At 50.8% G+C, this 20834-nt stretch overlaps 3 protein-coding genes across 5 annotated transcripts; all 3 read right to left on the minus strand.

The window, feature by feature from the left end:
• Positions 1-1132: 1132 nt before the first annotated feature.
• Tmem95 (transmembrane protein 95) lies at positions 1133-3079 on the minus strand. Its single transcript, NM_001134799.2, is given in 7 exon segments — positions 1133-1803; positions 1876-1963; positions 2050-2154; positions 2269-2289; positions 2387-2467; positions 2622-2713; positions 2946-3079. Coding segments are annotated over 7 exon segments (552 nt in total). The 3' UTR covers positions 1133-1772.
• Positions 3080-3310: 231 nt separating this feature from the next.
• Positions 3311-6074, minus strand: Kctd11 (potassium channel tetramerization domain containing 11). 2 transcript variants are annotated; one of them, NM_001108831.3, is given in 1 exon segment: positions 3311-6074. In NM_001108831.3, a coding segment is annotated over 1 exon segment (699 nt). In that variant the 5' UTR covers positions 5334-6074; the 3' UTR covers positions 3311-4634.
• A 607-nt stretch (positions 6075-6681) lies between these two features.
• On the minus strand, positions 6682-20607 carry Acap1 (ArfGAP with coiled-coil, ankyrin repeat and PH domains 1). Of its 2 annotated transcripts, none has more exons than NM_001105796.2 (22): positions 20340-20577; positions 19674-19731; positions 16417-16536; positions 15941-15994; positions 15784-15842; positions 15348-15531; positions 15162-15206; positions 14955-15050; positions 14775-14849; positions 14585-14694; positions 12662-12713; positions 12473-12573; positions 11153-11276; positions 10844-11055; positions 10205-10274; positions 10006-10100; positions 9742-9911; positions 8925-9097; positions 7720-7829; positions 7517-7627; positions 7120-7169; positions 6682-6842 (listed from the first exon to the last, which is right to left on the minus strand). In NM_001105796.2, exons 1-22 carry the CDS (start codon positions 20390-20392, stop codon positions 6742-6744), a joined length of 2223 nt encoding a protein of 740 aa, NP_001099266.2. In that variant the 5' UTR covers positions 20393-20577; the 3' UTR covers positions 6682-6741. The 2 variants fall into 2 exon arrangements, with proteins under 2 accessions (NP_001099266.2, XP_087426570.1); XM_087570444.1 differs by having other exon boundaries at positions 6685-6842; positions 14955-15011; positions 20340-20607.
• Between the last annotated feature and the right edge of the window lie 227 nt (positions 20608-20834).

The following is a 20834-nucleotide window of genomic DNA, read 5'->3' on the forward strand; positions in this document are numbered from 1 at the left end:
CACATGTGCTATGCCTACACACATACTGGACGAAATTTAAAAACAAAATTTGGGGTTGGGTATGGCAGCACACAATTTTTTTAAAATTATTTTTTATTTACTTTGTGTGAGTACACTGTCACTGTCTTCACACACACACCAGAAGAGGGCATCAGATCCCATTACAGATGGTTGGGAGCCACCATGTGGTTACTGGGAATTGAACTCAGGATGACTTCAGGAAGAGCAGCCAGTGCTCTTAACCACTGAGCCATCTCTCCAGCTCTGGCACACAATCTTAATCCCAGCACCTTGAGGCAGAGGCAGAGGCAGAGGCAGAGGCAGAGGCAGAGGCAGAGGCAGAGGCAGAGGCAGAGGCAGAGGCAGAGGCAGAGGCAGAGGCAGAGGCAGAGGCAGAGGCAGAGGCAGAGGCAGAGGCAGAGGCAGAGGCAGAGGCAGAGGCAGAGGCAGGCAGATCTCTGTGAGTTTGAGGCCAGCCTGGTCTAGAGCACAGTGAGTTCTCAGACAGCTAAGACTGTTACACAGAGAAACTTTGTCTGGCAAAGAAACCCTGCCTCAAAAATTAAAGAGGAGAGGAATGGAGATCCTAGTGGTTCTAATGGGACAGTAGATGATACCAAGCAAGGCTTCCTGTGGGACCATTTTACTCACCCAAGGGGAGGAGCAAGAGCATGAACTGTTTTGAGGCTGTCTGTCCAGACCACTCCAGACATGCCTTCCAGACACCCAGTTTGAAAAGTAGGTGAAGGTTGGGGTCCCATCTGGGCTCGGTGCTTCCATGAGGACTTGTGACTGATGACAGGCCTCTCTTCACTTTTAATCTCCTGTCATCCAACCCCCAACCCCCCGCCCCATGCAAGGAGGACTGGTACCACCATAAATTCTCCACCATAAACTGTTGACATTAGGACAGGATTTTCCTGTGTGTCCCAGGATGTCTAGCAAGCGGCCTTGGTCTCCACCCACAGCGCCAGCCACACATTCCTCCAATTAAAACAAAACTAGGGGTTGGGGATTTAGCTCAGTGGTTAGAGCGCTTACCTAGGAAGCGCAAGGCCCTGGGTTCGGTCCCCAGCTCCGAAAAAAAGAACCAAAAAAAAAAAAAAAAAAAACAAAACAAAACAAAACTAACTCCAGACATTGCTAAACATCTATTGAGGGGGAGCACCCCTAGCTAGAATTCCTAAGAATCCCCATCCCATCTGGCTGCCCAAGTTGTAGACAGAGCCAGGCAGGGATGGAAGGCATCACACAGCAAATTTACATGGGCCAGGCGGGGGGGGGGGGGGGGAGGCCCAGGCTGCACAATATAGTACAATGGAAGGACTGTATGCCAGCGGGTTGACTGATGTGGTCTCACCCCAGAGGGAGAGAGTTTTCCAGAACCCTCATTCCCGGATTCCTGATCAATCATTGGAGGGCCTAGAGCAACGTCTACAGGCCAACAGTCCCCCGCTTTCCGGGAATGGACAGAGGGGATGTGGGAGCGGTGGTGGTAAGGGATTCTTTCCTTCTGTAGATAATTTCCTGGCATCATCCACTGCTCTGTCTGATTGGTGGAACACAGAAGGGGCGGAGCTTTCCAGCTGTGGGTGCTTGGGTGCCTGGAGGCCATCTGACACGGATATTGATAGCAGAAGTCTGAGGTTTAGGATCTGGAAGACTGAGGCTTTGGGGCTGGGTCTAAAAGCTGGCTAGTTCCCAACCTAAGGGATGTGGAAATTATGGGCACAAATTTCTTAGAGCTGGGGCTGGGAAAGATGCCTACATCTTCACGAGTCTTTTGCTTGCAGCTTCAGGTACCTGAAAGGAGACAGAGGATCGGAGGCCTGAAGAGAATCAGGGAAGGGGGTTGGGAAGATCCCCACAACTCACTCCACTTGGAGGCTCAGAGCACCCAAAAGCAGGACAATTCCGAAGATACATAGAAGTAGAATCCTAGCGTCCCACAGATCGTGACTTCCTGCAAGGAACCCAGGAGGCCGTGGATGACCCTGTGGATCACACCAGGGAACCTAGGGGATCTTAGGAGGGCGAGGATTAAAGAACCTGGGAAGCAGCGCTTTTGGGGCCAACAAGACTCCTCCTTGCCCTCGCAGGTGGAGCAGTTGTACAGGATGGTGCTGCCCCCTGCAGGAGACAATAGGAACAACGCTGACAAGCGGAGGCACCGCCTCCAACCCCTCCTCCCAGCCACCCAAGTTCTTGAGGCAGTCGCCCTACTCTCTTGGCTCCCCAGGAAGCTCCACGGCCTTTTCTATTACTCACGGCATACAGGAGCACAGAGAGCTGAAATGGAAAGCAAGGAGGGGTGGCTGACCTGTTTAGTCACGCCCCACTTGGCTACAAATCCTAGGCACCTCCTTCAGGCTTCCCCATCCAATACCTTCCCTGGTGTACTGGGGGATCTTGGTCTTCCGAAGCCATTGCCAATATAATGGAAGCAAGGAGATGGACCTTTTTATCTCTGGAGAGGCATAGCACAGCTACATTGCCCTAGACCTCAACAGTGCTGCCTTCTACGCCCCCTCCCAATCCGCCCCTCTCTCCGCCTCCCCTCCCCCCATCTCCCATCTTGGGTCTTCCTAAGTCCCAAGGTTTCAGTTTCTCCCAGATCTCACCTATGACCCTCAGGACTCGGTGAGTTTTCTCTGTGATTTGGTTCATGGACACCTCATCTGTGGAGATGGACAAGAATGAGCTAGAGGAGGCGCTAAGCTTTTGGGGATTTTGTTGTTGTTGTTTTGTTTTTCCTATTTCCTAGGGCACAGAGTTCTTCCAAAGAGAGAGGGTAGTGTGTCCAGAAAGGGCTATGGACTGAAGCAGTGACTGAGGAGCTAGGAACTCACACGCCAGCCCCCTGAGGAAATGCGGGTGACTACTGCTGAGCTAACCTTGTGTGTCTGATTTTACCTAAGGCAAAGGCAGAGAAATTCAGGGAGGACCATTCCTTCTCCTGCGGCTCCGTCTGCTTATTGAGCTGAGCCAGACGGCTTGGCAAGGCATGCGCTGGGAGACGACAAAAGACACAAGCCTTGGCCACAGCCAAGAAAACCCCACCTAGGGCCAGCACCCACATGAGGCCTGCTGGGGGATGGGTGGGAGTTGGACCCCTCAGGCCAGGGAAGATTCAGAATTCTCTGAGGTTCAGATTCTGGCCCTTTATGTGGGAGGTTCTAGACTGATCCAGAACAATGCCATTGTCTTACCCCTCAGCTCTCCTGGGCCCTGAATGGAAGGCTGAAACATATCTCTAGGACGGATACATCTGGGTTTCTGTTGCAAGGGGATAGGGGCCTTTACACGTCCGTGGTCTGAAAGCAATTTATTTTTCTTGTTGTAAGTCACAGTGATAGATGAATGACTCCACCCAATGATGAAGGCATTTATGCGTATCCCATCCACACAGGAACCCAGAAATGCTACCCTTCCCACATCCTCCCCGACTCTCCCAACTCTATCTCCTCTCTGCCCAGGACAGCCTTAGGCCTTACCCAGCTATTTCCTAGCAACGGGCTCATGGTTGTCTCAGCAACCAAGAGCTCCCAGAGGTCTCAGAGGCCCAGCCAAGCCCAGTGGCTTTTACCTCTCATAGGAAGAGCCTAGTGACTCAAACTCAGACAAGGCCCTCTTGCCTACGTGGCGGTGCAGGCATAAACACACATGCAAACACACACACACACACACACACACACACACACACACACACACACCCTATGATTAAACTAAATCTGAATCTGCTCTTACGCATACTATAGATATACCTGAGCCTGGAGAGTTGCTAAGCAACCCTAAACAGGTCTGGACATGCTAAGATCACAGAAGGACCAACAAACACAGGAGTCAGCAACACTGATGAGAACCAAGACACCAGGGAGCCAAGCAACATCAGATCACTGGCTGTCATGCACACAGACACACAGACACACACACACACACACACGCACGCACGCACGCACGCACGCACGCACGCACACACGCACGCACACACGCACGCACACACACGAAAGAGGCCTCTGGATACCATGGACCAGTCCCACTTCCATTTGGGATCCCCTAAAACACGGAATTCCAGAAGGGAGCTCTAGCCCCCATGCTGCTGGAGGTTCTCCTAGCTCCCTTATATCATCCTAGGGTGGTGTGTCCCACAGTAGGTGGCTTGGGACATAGTAAAAAAAACCTCCCAGAGTGTACTGGCCTCTTAATGGTCACAGTAGGATAAGGTGACAGGTCCAGTAGAGGAAACCACAGTCTAGAGAACAGATTACATCTGATAATTCAAAGTGTGTCCTCCCACCTAGTGCTCAACCCTCCAGAGCTCTGCTAGGTTTAGCCTGGGCAAAGGGGTGCTTTCTTACTTTTCCACACCTCTGAATACAGAGGACCCATCCTTAAGCAAGAACAGGCTAGAGAATCCATGATGCTTTCCCAGGATAAGTCCCAGTATTGATCTTCTAGACCATTCACAAGTCTTGGGGGTAGTGGGGCAGCTCGGTTTGGGAATCCCAGGCCTGGTGGGATCCCTGACTCTCATAGCTCCCACACCAGAACTAGAAAGAGGTTTTAGAAGAGCCATTAGCCCCTTGGCTGTCTCACTCCCCCTCCTCTCCTCAGTCAAGTGAAGGGTAGCATCTTCAGTGGCGCACAAAGCGCAAGGATCTAGAGTTCAGAAGGTCTTCAGGGTCTGGGAAGACAGAATCCAGGCGGAAGCCATGTTCCAGAGCCACCCGTAGCACCTCCTCCAGGAACGTAGGCGTGTTCACTACCTCCCGCCGATCTTCTGGTCCCCCAGTCCACAGTGGCTGGAGCCCCAGTCTTTGATATTCTACTTCAGGGAGTTCCTGGGGGCGGGAGGCCCACTCTAGCCGAAAATGTGGACCTCCTTCTGCCCTGTCCCCACTGGCCACACCAAATCTGTTGCGCATGGCAGCCAGACACTCAGGGTCTGTGCAGAAGAGGTTGGCTCGGAAGGTGTCCACCTGGACAGAACTCAGCTCATAGTGGTGGGGGCCCCGTCGAGCAGAGAAGTGCACCAGGCGGGGGCTAACATCTACGTCAGCATGGAGCAGGGCAGCTGTGGACGCAGGTGTACCCCGAGAGGCTTCCAATTCCCGCAGTGCATCCAGGAGGGGCCGGATCTGGTAGAAGTCAGCCTCTGCCTTAAGAAGGGCAGTTTCTCCATACCCACGGGGCAGGTCCAGACGGCCTAGCCGCAGGAAATTGAGGATGTGCCGGAAAGCCTTACCGTCCCTGTCGATGAAGTAATGGCCATCTCCTTGCGGGTTGAGATTGGCCGGCATTAGGGTGTCAGCCCTAAACATGGCCCCCAGCATGGAGTCTGGGAAGCGTGTCAGGGTCTCCAGTGTAGTGGAATATAGTGTTCCCCCCACATTTAGGGTCACGGGGCCCCCAAAGGAAGGGGGTGAAGAGGACACAGGAGGGGGGGAAATTTTGGGGACTATAGAAGGCAGACAAGGAGAAGGAAAAAGCAGATTTTCGGAGTTTGGAAAGAATTGGGTGGTAACGTTCAGACTCGCTAAGTTGGAGGCAGAAGTTGGAGAACAAGACAGCAAAGTTTGTAGCTCACCCAAGCTACTTTGATGCTGGTTGGGAGCTTCAGGACACAGAAATCCCCGAAAGAATGAAAGGACCGATGTAAAGAACAGAAGGCAGCCACACAGGATCAGGGAGCTTTTGGTCCAGACGATTCTGATTGTGCGTGGTCAGCGATTCCCTCCTGTATACTTCAGACAGTGGGTTTCCGGAATTCAACCAGCAGGTGACGGTGGCGAGCACCGGTCGGACGCTGCCTTCAGCTCCTGAGTTTCTGAGCTTTTTTTAGTAGAGTCCACGCCGGGTTCCGAGGACCTGTCCAGAGCCCCAACCAGGGTTAGGGGCGCGAGTCCCAAAAGATGGAGGCGCAACTGATAGGAGCTAGTGGCCAGCAGTTCTGTATGGCTGAGGGGAGACGATGCTCTCGCAGTCAGAGCTGACAGTGTCCCAGGACTCTGTTGGAAACAAACAGTCCCAGGACTTGGGCGTTACCGCCTTCCTGGGTTGTCGCAGCAGCTACTGAGGTCCTCTCCACCCCCAGGAAGTGGCCTAAGGGCAGCGGTCAGTGGCCCTTTAAGCGACAGTCCCGCCCCTTAGCGCCCCGCCCTACACCCCCTTGGGCTGGCCGGGCTCTGCGAGGGATGGGAGCGGGGCCTTGCCAGTGGGAAAGATGGGGCGGACGAGCAGGACCGGCGGAGAGGAGCGGGGGTGGAATGATTCACTGGCTTTGTTGCGGATGTGGCTACGACGCTCCCCCACCCCCGTTCCCTTCAGGTGTGCATGACCTCACTAGTACAACTTGGTCGGGACTGGAGTCTCCAGTTCATCCCTCTATTCTGAAAAAATGCAAGTCTCAGGGTTGGATCCCGGTCGGGAACTCCCGAGGGGGCGGATGCTGAGCCATTGCATTCCCGGGATGCCTTCGGGCCATCCCGGCAAGCCCACGCGGTGGCTCCGCTGGTCGTCTGGGCTGGAAAACTCCTTCCTCCAATCTACTGGGTGCTAGTCAGCCTCCTCCTTTACTAGAGAAACCCTAACCTCATGAGTAACCACGGCTGCCGGGTGGCCAGTGTACCAAACACCCTGCCGGGCCCCCAGGTGGCGCACAGTAAATGAAATGAGACAGAAAAAGCAAAGCCGAGAGACTTTAATGGAGAATGTGCCACAGCAGGGTGGGGAGGGACGGGATCAAAGCGTATGGAGGTCGTGACTTCGACGGCTCAGTTTCTCTGGGTCGTCCGACGCCATGAGGGAGAAGTCTCGGAATATGTCGAGATACGTCTCGTCTCCTGAGGAAGAGAGAGGAAGGGCTGGGGGGCTGGGAGGCTGGGAGGCTGGGCTACACAGGTGGTTCTGGCAGGGTAAGCACTTTACGTGTGGGTGCATCCTAAGCACAGAACCGGCGCCTTTTCCTTTGTTCCAAAGGTCAGGCACGTTCTCTGTGCCCAAAACATGTTTGTTGAACAAACAATGATATTAATGCAGTTGGGTACTAAGGAGATAGGTATGCAAGGACCAGCATTCCGGTATGGACATGGGGTCGGGGAAAATACGAAGTTACTTTACCTGTCTGGCCCTGGGCCGCTTCAGCCTCCCTCATCTTTGCCAATCGTAGCCTGAAGGGTGGGGATTAAGGAGTAAAAATAAGACCTCATACTCTTCTTCTCCAACTCCCCATCCTCTCAACAACTCCCAATTCTTGAGTTGCATCACTCTTTAAAAATGCTTGTCCATAACTAGTGCTTTAAATAAAGCTCAAACACAAACTTTTATGCAATGTCGGTGACCTAATAATGGCTCTCGAGGCGAACTCTCAGTATCTCACCTTACTGGTCGTGCACCTGCTCCACACCCCACCACACACACCCCTCCCCAGACCTCACCCTCCAAGTCTGGTTTTGGCATTAGCCCCACCCCAAAGATGAATAGACTGTCGTCTAAGCATTAGCCTGCTGGTTCTCACAGAGTTACGATGTCAGCATTGGTGGTTTCCATTGCGATAGTCAGAGGGTCCCTGCCTTCTGTGTCTCGAGCCCCCAGATCCGCACCCCGTTTCAGGAACAAGCAAGCAAGCCTAGAGAGGACAGCTAAATTCAGCTGCAGTCGTCCCCCAACTTCATTCCCAGAAAGCTTCCTCCCCATGGTGGCATTTCCTCGGCTCCCTACCCTGTGTGGCCAAGAATGGTGGCATGGTGGAGTGGGCCCCGGCCAGCACTGTCTGCTTGGTTCACATTTGCCCCATTTTGGAGGAGAAACTCACAGGCTAGAAGAGAATTCTGCATGGATGAGATCAAGAAGAGATGGCATTTTTAAAGGTGGATTTTTGGATGTTTTAGGGTAGTGTAATCAAGATAACCAGAGTGTGGAGTGTGGTATTCAGGGTACAACTCGGTGTCGGGCTTGGCCCTCGATCTTTATACGCTCATAGATTAAATCAATCCCGTGGCTGGAGAGATGTCTCAGTGGTTAAAAGCATCAGCTACTCTTCCAAAGGAGCCAGATGCCAGATTCAATCCCAGGCACCCACATAGTAACTCCAGTTCCAGGGGACCCCCTCCCATATATACACATGCAGGCAAATCACCAGTTCACATAAAAAATAAGATAGCATTTGTTTAAAAAAAAAAAAAAAGCCAGGCAGTGGTAGTGCATGTCTTAATCTTAAGTACCCCCCTCAGGAGGCAGAGGCAGGCAAGTAAGTCTCTTAGTTCAAGGCCAGCTTGGTCTACAGAGCGAGTTCCAGGACAGCCAGGGATACACAGAGAAACTCTTGTCTCTCCCCAAAGTGAATCCTGCACCCTGACGAGGCATATTATTTCTCTTTTCTTTTCTTTTCTTTTCTTTTCTTTTCTTTTTTTTTTTCGGAGCTGGGGACCAAACCCAGGGCCTTGCGCTCGCTAGGCAAGCGCTCTACCACTGAGCTAAATCCCCAACCCCTTCTCTTTTCTTTTAAAGATTGTTTTATTTTTATGTGTTTAGGTGTTTTGCCTACATGTGTGCCTGTGTACCACATGTAGTGAATGAGGGGCGGGTAGACGGTGTTGAATATCCTGGCCCTGGAGTCACAGTCATGAGCTGCCTTGGAGGTGCTGGGAACTGGTCCTGAGCAAACACAACATGAGCTCCTGACCTCCGAGCCATCTCTCTGGTCTCCTGCTATTCTTATTTTACATTGAGGAGACTTAAGTCACAGAGATATTGACAACTTGTTTAAAATTGCGTTGAAGTGATAGATCTAAAATCTAATTTACCACCTCCAAATCACACTTCCAACACCTACTCTTATCATGTATCTTTCCCTATGGGATGGAGCCCCAGGGAGAGACAAGAGGAGCTTAGGATAGAGTAGGGGAGGTCAGCATGGTCCTCACAGCAGCTGTGGCCCGGATCAGAGGTGTGGCGTTCCCCTGGCCTGCATTGACCCAGTTGACATCAGCTCCGTGGGCCAGGGCATCAGCCATGGTAGGAAGAGATGGCGGATATCCAGCAGCTTGGAACAGCAGGGCCCCAGGGTGCAGGCTTCCTATGTCTTCAGATGGGGACTCTGTTAAGGGGATTTAGTTCTGTTGAGAATCAGTGCCAGTTCTGGAAAGGAAATCTTCAGCAAAGTCTCCAGATGCTGCAGTGGGTGGGGAGGCCCTTGTGACTCAGGGCTGTGGTGAGAAATGGGAGCGTGTGGACGTGCGTACGTGTCGGTGTGTGTGTGTGCAGGGCCCTGGGTGTGGAAGAGATAGTATTGCTCATCTCCCCAGCCTGGCTGGATGCCAGAGGTGAGCTGACTCCCTGACAGACTCAGTGCTTACCTTCCTCCGCCCTGCCTAGGCTCATAACCCTTCTTTCCAAACCTTTGGAAATGCTCTCTCTCTCTCTCTCTCTCTCTCTCTCTCTCTCTCTCTCTCTCTCTGCCTTTCTCTGTCTCTACTACCCTCTCAGCTCTCCTCCCCATGCCCTGAATAAACTCTATTCTATACTAAAACAAAACAAAACAACAAACAGAAACCTCCTTGGAGATGACAAGCTCAACCTCTCTCTGGACATGCCCCTTTTTGTGGCTCTTCCCACTTTTCCTCATGTCAATGTCACACCCTCCTGACAGTACTCCTCCAAGGGACATCCTGGACCTCATATTCTGCCTTCCTGTACTGCCCGGCCAGTACTGAGCGTACAGCAATGAGCCAGACTCCCTACCTGACTTGGATCTGACAATCCCCGACTGTGGCCTGATGGAAGGCTTTGGGGGCACAGGAGGATGTCCTCTTGGGGGTCCCCTGCCACCTCTTCTCCCTCGAATTTCAGGAAGCTTGGTCAGGAACTTTTTCTCCACATACTTGGCATGAATCCAGGCTTCCTTTTCCTGTCTGGAAGTTAGAGGAGACAGCCTTTGGTCCCTCAGCCTCTTGGCCATTCCTCTCCACTGTAGGGAAACCCTGTGCACCTCCATCCCAACCTCACCGGGAGCAGCTGGGCCCTGGCTTCTTCACGGCCATGGCCTCCACCCGGGCCTCATAGATCTGGTTGATGACAACATTCCCCAGCTCACACATAAGCTTTAGGAGACCCAGAAGAAAGAGGTAGGGTAACGGGGTGAGTTTGGAGCCCTCAAGACTCCTCAGTCCTCTGTCTTCACAATATCCCAAGTATCCCTAGTTACCTTCACTAGTTCTGGTTCCCAGGAATCAAGGGTCAGAGAGCGGACTTTGGAGAAATGAACGCCAAGGCTCCTGAAGGGCCAGAGGGAAAGTCATGCCCTGTGTGGACAGTAGCCTAGGAAAGCTGTAGCCACTGGAAAGACTTGGAGGCCAGGCCTGTCTGGAGGCACAGAGAAGCCGGGCCAGAAGCAGCGCAGCAGCGACCACACAGCCTCCACCTGGCTCTGCCCTGCTCACCGCTGCTACTGTTAAGACCTCATACTCTCTAGCCTCCTTACTCTGTTCATGGCACTTTGGTCTGGAACATTCTTTTTATGTCACCTCTTTTCCCTCTGTATACTTCAGACTGGTGGTGAGGCCCTAAGGACTTGCTTGGAACCTCATAACCCCTTCCCTCTTTGGGCTCTGGTTGGCTGTCCCACCCTCAGCAACCATAACCCACGCTTCTTCTCATCCAGACAATAAATTCATCTAGGAGGCCCCCAAGTCTGTCCACACCCAACTCACATGTGCACTTTGTGCTGCAAACCTGGAGACTAGTGACAGAGAAGGAGAACCTGAGAGAGGCCAGGGTAGGGTGCAGGAGAGGAGCCATACAGCAGTTGGAGGCAGGGCCTATGCTTGGGGTCTTAGGGAATGACCTGTGGATGCCGGAGCACTGAATGCAGAGAGTGATACCAAGGTTGATGCTGGCCCACTCTGGGGCTGGCTCCTTACAGTCGCAGCACTGAGCATTTCCATCCACACTTTGTACCTGGGCTGCCACCTGCCCAACTCCCCCAGGTTCCCTTCCTCTGGCTGGTCCACCACAACTCAGAGTAGCAGCAGAGCCTGGGGAATGGTATCCTGAGACCTGAGGGAGACAGAAGAAGAAAGGGTGAGCATAGGGCCTAAGGGTCAGGGATGCTCCACCTCCCAGGGCAGCAGCCTGCGTGCCCATATTAAGATACCTGGCCTGGCCCCCGAGGGCTGTTCTCCAGGTGAGCCTGACTGAAGGCTGAGGCAATGCTACTTTGAACAGCACTGACCCACAACTGCAGGAGACGCTCAGAGTCAGCCTGGAGGAGACAGGACCTGCAGGAGGTGGTGAGAGTGACAGGACTGGGAGTCTAAGGCCAGACAGCCACAAGGTGGGCGGGCAGTCTGACAGTCTGCGGATGCTCAGCTGGATATATAGATTCTGAAGGATGTTTACTTATTTACTTATTTATCTATTTCTAATGAGACTGGACCCAAAGCTTTGCGCATGCTTAGGTAAGCATGCTGCCTCTGAGTTACATCCAAGCCATCTTTTATTTTAGTTAGAGATAGGGTCTGACAAACTGTCCAGACTTACTTCAAACTTGCTAGTAGACAAGTTAGGCCTTGAACTTTTCAAAAAGACTGTATTAACCTGGTGGTGGTGGTGCACGCCTTTGATCTGATCATGGGAAGCAAAGGCAGGTGGATCTCTGAGTTTGAGGCCAGCCTGGTCTACAGAGTTCCAGGATAGCCAGGGCTACACAGAAAAACCCCTTCTTGGGGTGGGGAGAGACGACATTATATTCAAGAGTGTGTGTGTGTGTGTGTGTGTGTGTGTGTGTGTGTGTATCTGTGCAAACATATGCACAGTATGCTGTGGAGTTGATTATCTTCTTCCACCATGGGAGTCCTGGGAGTTGAACTCAGCTTATCAAGCTTGGCACAAGTCCTAAGCCATCTCCCTGGGCTCTTTATTCTTCAGACAGGAACAGGCTATGTTCTTCAAACTTGATTCTCCTCCCAAGGGCTGGCATTGTAGGCATGTTCCATACCTGGTTACCTGCTATATTGAAATCCAGGTGGTCCCTAACTTATGGTAGTTTGACAATATTTTTCAATATTAATGCACAAAGGTATGTTTATACAACCATTGTAGGTTTTCAGTAGAGTATTCAATAACGCTTTATTGTAAAGAGAACCTTGTTGTTGTAGGCTAACGGTTTCTAACAGGTAAGCTACGTCTAGGCTAAGCTATGTGTAAAGTGGGTTTTCGAGGAGCTTTTCAACTGACAATGAATTTATTGGAATGTAATCCCAGTCATAAGCACCTTTTTCTCCTGTAGTGATTGGGAGCACCCTCCAAAATATCTCCTACCGCCCTGTCCTCTGGGTCTAGGCTCCCTGCTTCAACCCAGCCACCAAAAGGTTAAGCCCTGGACCTGCACAGGGAGACTCACTTCGGTGGCCCTGCCTTTTGGGTCTGTAAATGTTCAGACATGTTAGAATACCACCCCAGGGACTGTACTTACTTGCTGGTGGACACTACTTCAAAACAGAAACGCCTTTCTGAGTCTGGACAGAGCTTCACTGTACAGAGACGAAGGTCATCCACCACCACGGTTACAGGGTCCTGGCAGAAGGTGATAATGGGCTTCGAGCCAGTCATAGTGAACAAGGGCTGAGTTTATCTACAGCCCAGGCACCCGGGGCCTACCCACCTTATATTTCTTCTGGTAAACCAGTTGGTTGTTCTGAATGGTAAACCAGCGTCTGGAGGAGACAGAAGTGGTTAAATGCATGTCCAGCATGGGGACAGAAGAGAAACTGTACTCTTTGCCCCTAAGTAGCTTGCTGAGGGGAGATGTGTGGGCTGACAGTCCAATGGGACATCCCAGGCAGCGGTGGGAAACTATGCAGAATGGGACAGTCAAGGGGCATTCTGCACACCGTGGGCAAGCCAGATTGGACAAACCTTCCAGCAGATGGCAGTAAGGCTAGCTAGCCTTCAACTCCTGATCTTCCTACCTCCTCCTTAAATGCTTGGCTCAAAAGGATATGCCACCACACCCAGTTTTCTTTCTTTCCTTTTAACTAAAATAAGTTTATTGTTGCAAATTATTATTAATATTGTTGCAAGTTATTATTGCCTGGCCAGTGTTGAAGAAGGTAGCAGTGGGAGACTTGTAAAGGTTGTAAAGTGTGTAACACAGTGATAGACACTACGTCTGGGTGTCTCCTGAGGGTATGAGAATCCCTTCTACTTCCACAAGTATTTGTTTGAGATAGGATCTGGCCATTTAACCCAGACTGGCCTAAAATTAGCTCTGCAGTCCAGGCTGGCCTAAAATTAGCTCTGTAGTCCAGGCTGACCACAAATCTGTAACTCCTCACTTTAAGCTCCTGACTGCTGGCTTTACACCAGGTTTATTGCTACAGTGTTTGGCAAATGAAACTATGTTGGAGAAGGGGCTCCATTTTCTAATTTGTACCAAGGTCCCTTATGGGCTGGGCAAGACTCGTCAGCATTCTGTTCCTCGCCCTGTAGGGTTTCCCCATCTTCCTCAGAGTAGTCCTACCAATGTCTACAAAATCCTAGAATGGGGGTTGGGGATTTGGCTCAGTGGTAGAGCGCTTGCCTAGCAAGCGCAAGGCCCTGGGTTCGGTCCCCAGCTCCAAAAAAAAAAAAAAAAAAAAAAAAAAAAATCCTAGAATGATTCTGTAACCACTTTAGCTCCTCCTCCTCCCTTCCTCCCTCTCTCCAGGCCCACAGTTCACAAAACTCAGGGAACTCAGGCCCTTCCTTCCTATTAACTTGTCCTTCTGCCTACAGCATCCTTCATTCCGATATTTTGACTCAGAAGTTACTTTCTTAGGGTGATGGTGAACACCTGTAGTCCCAGCTCTCAGGAGACAGAGGCGGGAAAGATCAGGAGTTCCAGGTCATCCTTGGCTACATAGTGAGTTTTGAGATCAGCAGCCTGGATACAAGAGATTTGTCCACCACCCCCCAAAAAAAGAGTGGGTGTCAAAAAAATAAAGTAACAGTTCTCTGTTCCTTATTTGTTGGTAGACAGAATTTCAATCTTTCTACCTGCTCCTCCCAAGTCCTAGAGGTGTGATCCGCCAAGCCCAGCCCCTGACATTTTACTTAGAATTGGGAACTCTACATTGTGTATGTAGTTCAGGTGTAGACCCTGCATCTAGCATGGTTGAGCCCCAAGTTCAATCCTCACCCCACCAAAAAAAAAAAAAACAAAAACAAACAAAAAAAAAAACTGAAACTAAATTTCACCCTCTTCCCAGGTGATCATGTCCCTTGCTGTATGATTTCCTTCTATAACATTATTATCCCTTTCTCTTTCACCCTCCCCCCTTTTTTTTCTCTCTTTTTCTTTTTTCTTTGTTTCGGAGCTGGGGACCGAACCCAGGGCCTTGCGCTTCCTAGGCAAGCGCTCTACCACTGAGCTAAATCCCCAATCCCTTATTATTACCTTCTAACATGGTGTGCAATTATTTATTTGTTCTGTTTGTCTTTGCTGACTAAGGGTTGTATCTTGATGTGCTCCATACACAATACACAGTCATTACCGATCCAAGAATACTCAACTGGTTGGGTTTAGCTGAGGTAGTTGTCTTCTTACCTGCTCCAGGTCTTAAATGCATTGCTGGCGCGTTTGAAAAGATGTCCTTCCATTACCAAGCCACTAGATCCCTCCTTTAGGCTGGGCTCTGGCTCCTCACCACCCAGCTCCTGGAAGCACGAGAGAATCAAAGACAACTAGAACAGGCAGAGAGCAAAGCCACAGGCCGGTTTTCCTCCTGCCGCCTCACCTTCTGCTTCAGTAGCACGTGCCTCTGTTCCATGTCTCTCCTCTCACGAGCTGAGTTCAAGACCAGGTTGTGCAACTGGGCATAGAAGAGCCATCTCAGATGTCTGAGTTTGTCCCAACCAGTCCAGAAAAGTCATCTTAGCGTACCTTAACCTCTGCACCGACTTTCTAGAGTCTTTACCTGGGCACCCAATTCCTTCCGATACTGAGCCAGCTGGTTTAGCTCTTCATGGCCCTGCTGGAAATAGGTGGCCTGTGCCTCAACCAAACGCAGTATCTAATGGACAAGGTGGGCAGGGGGGGAACTGAGGAAGGATACCCCTCTGTCTCCCTCTTCCCTCCCGCTGTCAGCCGGTTCCTCCCCATCTTTGCTGCTCCTGAGACTCACGAACTCCATGATGTCGAATTTCCTCTTATCCTCGATCACATTGACCTGAAGGTCCCAAAGACCTCAGGTCAGTCTAGAAATCACAACATCTCCCCTCCCCTCCTTTTGCATCCCAGGGACTCCCCTTCTCCTGGAAACCTCCAGGTATCCAGGTATCCTGGAGGCTGGGCTGGGGTAGGCACCTACCTGCAGGGCATAATCTAATGCTCGGCTCCGGTACACAGCTCTAGCGGTCCTCAAAGCAGTTCCAGCATCCTCTGCTTCTTGGACACGGCGCCTGGGGACCTCTGCATTGTGGGAAAGAGCAGCCTCCAGGCTCTCTGCCCCTCGCCAGAAATCCCTGCGAGCCTCTCGGAAGCCCCGGAGACCTCTAGAGTTAGGGGAGACAAAACAAAACCGCAGATTTACTCTCCTGCCCTAGGAAAGAGAGATCTCAGGATAAGGCCCCTGTCAGTCTGTGTAGAGAGGGAAATCCTGAGAATCCTGGGATGGGAAGACAAAGGTCAAGTCACTTCCCACCCACCCACCCTCATAGCTCCTCCCCTGGGGAGGCCATGTGGGAAGAGAGGTGGAGGACTAGTTTCTGGAGGAATAAGATCCCCCCCTTTCCCTCCCATCTCACTCCTTGACCAGAGTCTGGATTTGCTGCTGGAGTGTGTGTTGAGTAGCATCAAGAAGCTCCTGTTGGAAGAAGTTGACAAGTGACAGTCAGGGTCCTGATCAAACCTACTTCATCCATCCCCTCACCCTCAGCTCCCACGCTCATGCCCCACACTCACAGCATGGCTGTCCAGCTTGTGGTTCAGACTCTCAGTGAATTTTTCCAGACACTCCTGGGCAAGGAAGAACACAGAGAAAGAATCAGGTATGGGACACCAACCGTCTGCCCAACTCTAGGTCCTGCCAGGACCTATCTTGGATAATCACCCCAGCTTTGCTTTTTTTTTTTTTTAAGATTTATTTATTCATTTATTATATATAAGTACACTGTAGCTGTCTTCAGACACACCAGAAGAGGGCATCAGATCTCTTTACAGATGGTTGTGAGCCACCATGTGGTTGCTGGGAATTGAACTCAGGACCTCTGGAAGAGCAGTTGGGTGCTCTTAACCGCTGAGCCATCTCTCCAGCCCCCCAGCTTTGCTTTGGCCCCGGGCTCGACAGACCCCAGGTCAGCCCTCATCTTCCACAGCGTGTCTCTATCCCAGACCCCTGCCCCTAGCAACCACAGCTCTGTTTCAGAATTCCCACATACCGCCATCATGGGCTCTGGTGGACCCAGGTGAGCCAGGTCACAAATGCCAACAACGAAGGCCCGGCTGGCGGCAAGGTAATGGTGGCCACTCTCCAGAAGGCAGGAACCCAGCTTGAGAAGCTGGGAAAAATGAAGCACAGGAGAGAATACCACCAGTGGTCATCACCCCAGTGACGTCCCTTCTGCTCCACTGCGCCCCTTGCCCAAGGCTGTACAATCCTTTACTAACCTCATCTATGGTCCCACCCAGCCCAGCGCAGCCCCCACCCCCACCCCGTGGCGAAGTCACCACAGCAGCAATGTCGTTCTCTCTGCTCCCTAGCTTCCTTCTCCTATGCCTGTTTCAAAGTTCCTGCCGTTCCTCCACATTTGCTCCCAAAATCACTGTCACCTCCACTTCCCAAATATCTTTCCCTGTCCAATCCTGCCTACCTTTCTGTGTCCTGTTTAAATACTGGCTTCCCCTAAAACCCCATCCTCCTGCACTGTCCTGTTATTAGTGCCCAGTCTCTGCCTGCTTTCAAGTCTGTGGCCTTTGTTGTGTGTTAGGGTGGGGAGTGCGTCTCATTCTGTGCTCTCTAAACATCCCCTTTCAAACATTATCTAGGCCTCAGGATCGGGGCCAAGTAAGATGTTGGGGTGCTCTGTTGTCCATTTCTCAGTGTCCCTGTAATGGTCAAACTATAACTGACTGATCTGGGAAGAGAAAGCCTGGTGGCTGAGCTAGAACTCCAAACATGGCTGTGGCTACATCACCCTATGGGTGCCATGCTAGATTTTGGCCAGGAGTTTCCATCCATATCTTGAATAGACCAAATATTGGTGGAGTCTCCCGTGTGGTCCTGGCTGGTGAGAGGCTACAGAGAGGCTTTGTGAAGAGGTGGCAGGGGGCCAAGAGCCCAGGCTCCACGTGCTCCCAGCACATTCTTCTGGAGGCTTACGGAGGTGTCTGAGAAATATAGCTTGGGTTGAAAGTGGCTAGCAGGATCAGCTGTGGTCAGGAAACTGACTGAGATCAAGTCCTAGTAGTCTGAGACTAGGAGACGAGATGGCTATTACTCACAGTGTGGATCAATGGACTGCTCAGTTCTATGTCTACAAACCCCTTTCTCCAATATGAGAAAAGACATTCCATAAAACTGAACCAAGGGGTTGGGGATTTAGCTCAGTGGTAGAGCGCTTGCCTGGCAAGCGCAAGGCCCTGGGTTCAGTCCCCAGCTCCAAAAAAAAAAAGAAAAAAAAAAACTGAACCAATAACTAGCTGGATGTGGCAGCACAAGCCTTTAATCCCAGTAATCTGAAGGCAGAGACAAGTGGATCTCCGTGAGATTGAGGCCAGCCTTGTCAACTTGGCAAGTTCTAGGCCAGCCAAGGCTATATAGAAGGACCCTGTCTCAAAAAACAAAACAAAACAAAAAACCCAAAAGCAAAAGCAAAACAAACAGAACAAAAGTCTAAGCCAATAATTACGTATATAATATAGAATTGGACTCAGCAATAGACAGGAACCGTCAATGTACAACTTGATAATAGTCTTCAAACACTGGTTATTTTCAAGACAGAGTTTCTTTATGTAGCACTGGGTGTCCTGGATCTCTCTCTGTAGACAGGCTGGCTTTGAACTTAGAGATCCACCTGCCTCTGCCTCCTGAGTGCTGGAATTAAAGGCATGCACCACCAGTGAGATGGTTTACATGGTAAAGACACATGGCAGGTAAGTCAGGCAACCTAAGTGTAATTCTGGAGCCGCTGACCTCCTCACATGCAATACAGCGTGTGCACTCACACACATGTGCACATATGTACATGAGTAGGTACACACACACACACACACACACACACACACACACGCACGAACACATGCGTCTAGATTAGATAGATGAGACAAACAGACAGACAGACAGTCAGTCAGTCAGATCAGCACTCCTGAGACAAAAGCAGACAGGTCTCTGTGAGTTTGGCCCAGCCTAGTCTACATAGCAAGTTCCAGGCCAGCCAGGGTTTCTCATTAGCCTTTGAAGCCCACTGATTAAGCTAGGCTGGCTGCTCAGAAAGCCCCAACGCTTCTCGTCTCATGCTTCTCACCTCTACACCAACACTAGGATTCGAAATGCATACCATACTTACACCCTGTCATTTTTACATAGGGGGAATCAAACTTGGGTTTCATGCTTGTAAGAGGTGCACTTTGTTGACTAGCCATCTCCCCTGGTCCCTGTAAACTTTATTGTTAATTGGACTGTGTCAATGCTAATTTTTGGTTGTGATAATGAGGAAAAATTCCATTAAATACCACTGCTTAGGGAAGCCAGCAGGGACAGGGCCTTTGCAATTACTGCAAGTGTATAATTAACTTGAATTTTAAAAGTTCAGTTAGAAACATTTGAGGGGCTGGAGAATTGGCTTGGTGGCTAAGAGCACTGACTGTTTGTGCAAAGGACCCAGGTTCAATTCCCGGCACCTACATCGTAGCTCACAACTATAACTCCAATTCCAGAGGATCCAATGCCCTCTTCCAGCCTCTGCAGGCACTGGGTGTGGACATGATGCACAGACGTATACCCAGGTAAAACAGTCATACATATATAATAAGATAGTATTTATGTTTTAAGAAGTATTTGCCCTGGGGATATAGCTGGTGGTAGGGTCAGGCCTACCTAACACGCACAAGGATGAATTCCATCTCCAGGAGGGAAATAGAGGTCTGAGGCTCAAGACCAGGCTCAACTACATGGTAAATTCAAAGCCAGCCTGGACTACATGTAACCCTGCCTCAAAAAATATGTATATGCTATGTTAATAATTAATATACTAATATATATATTGAAGCAGGGTCTCTCTTCTGTCCTAAAAGTTACTATGTAGAGAGGACTAGGCTATCTTTGAACTCATAAGAGATTCGCTTGTCTCTGCCTCCCAAGTGCTGGGATCTGGGTATATGGCACCACTCTCAGCTTTTTTTCCTTTTAGCTCTGGCTGGCCTGGAACTCAGAGATCTTCCTGTTTCAGCTTCACTGGTGTTTAGGAATAAAGGTATGAGCCAATACATCGAGATATCCAGATTTTAAATGTGATTGTGTGTGTGTGTGTGTGTGTGTGTGTGTGTGTGTTGTATGTGTGTATGGCCAGACACAGTTAACTTTCAATGATTCTAACTCATTCCCAGTCTCCCACCACCTCCCCGACCTTTTACTTTAATTTTATCCTAATCTTTTATTTTAATCTGGTTCTGGATCTGTACTCGATGGCTTGGTCACCTTTTCCAGGCGGGTCTCCAATTCTGACACTTCAGCTTCCACCAGTTCAATCGAGGCTCTGGGAAAGGACGGACAGGGTCGTGGGCCCAGCGCTTAGGTCCGCTGGGCCCTCTGCTTAGCATCAGGGTTAGGGTTGGGTGGTACAGACAGACCATGAGTCGAGTCAGTTACCGCTCTTATGCTACTGTGCATATTCTAAGCTTCAATAACCCAGACCGGAGCAGGAAGAGTAAGAGGGTGGATGTGGCCAGGGCAGGAAGTTGCTAACCGCCCCAGGCAGGTGCTGGGGGAGGGGTTCCAGTGAGAAGGAAGAAGGAATGCCAATTCTAAAAGGCCGGAAGGTGCAGAAGGCAGCCGACGGTAAACTTTGGAGAGCATGGGGATTTTGTTTTTAAAGGGTTTTACTCTGTAGCCCAGATTAGTCTGGAGCACTTAGCAACCTTCCTGCCTCTGCCTCCCAAGTGCTGGGGTTACAGGCATGAGACACCACGCCTGATTTGAGAGCCTCCGTTGAATAGCAGAGGCACCATTTCCCACCAGTTCCCTCTGGTCTCTGTGGCCTAGGCTCTAAGGTTGGTCCTGCCTGGAGAATACTGGGTGTGTGCGCGTCGGGGCATGTGGGACCTTCCTTCCCCTCCTCAGTCTGATGGACCTGTACACACTTACCGGAAGCGGGGTGAGTCCTTGAGACATTCTTCAAAATCTAGCTTGACCGTCATCTCAGATGACCTGCTTTGGGGGCCCGGGCCCTGGAGGTCTGGTAGGTGGGGATGTAGGAAGATGCACTCCCCACCCCCCAGGAGGGATTTGATGATGGAGAAGAGTCCTCTGGTAGAAAGGGCCTGGGTCTGTAATTCTTTCCCCAAAGGGAAAGGGGTGACCCAGGAGGAGCTCTAACCTACCACTTCTAGGCAGCTCTGGGAGGGGCAGGGGTGGGGCCTGGGCGGAGGGGGGTGCTGAGATCAGAGAAACCACAGTCCCTCCCCCAGAGACTGCTGTCACCTTCCTTCTGGGACGCTGGTCTTTTCTCTGCTTCCTTTTCCTTTGGTGAATAAATTTTTTGAGGGGGAATGATGGTCTAGAGTCAAATGCTGTCTCTGTCACTTAAGAGTTTGTGTGATTAGTAGGGGATGGTGCCACATGCCTATAATTACAGCAGAG

The sequence above is a fragment of the Rattus norvegicus genome, chromosome 10, assembly GCF_021556685.1.
Source record: "Rattus norvegicus strain SHRSP/BbbUtx chromosome 10, alternate assembly SHRSP_T2T, whole genome shotgun sequence".
Taxonomy (NCBI): domain Eukaryota; kingdom Metazoa; phylum Chordata; class Mammalia; order Rodentia; family Muridae; genus Rattus; species Rattus norvegicus.

Bases quoted from the DNA above. Each gene is read 5' to 3' on its own strand.
- Acap1 (NM_001105796.2), bottom strand. From the start codon at position 20,392: ATGACGGTCAAGCTAGATTTTGAAGAATGTCTCAAGGACTCACCCCGC. The intron at 15,532-15,783 runs GTGAGATGGGAG...CCCTAACTCTAG, and splicing joins ATCCAGACTCTGGTCAAGGA to AGGTCTCCGGGGCTTCCGAG. The intron at 15,207-15,347 runs GTAGGTGCCTAC...TGGGACCTTCAG, and splicing joins CATTAGATTATGCCCTGCAG to GTCAATGTGATCGAGGATAA.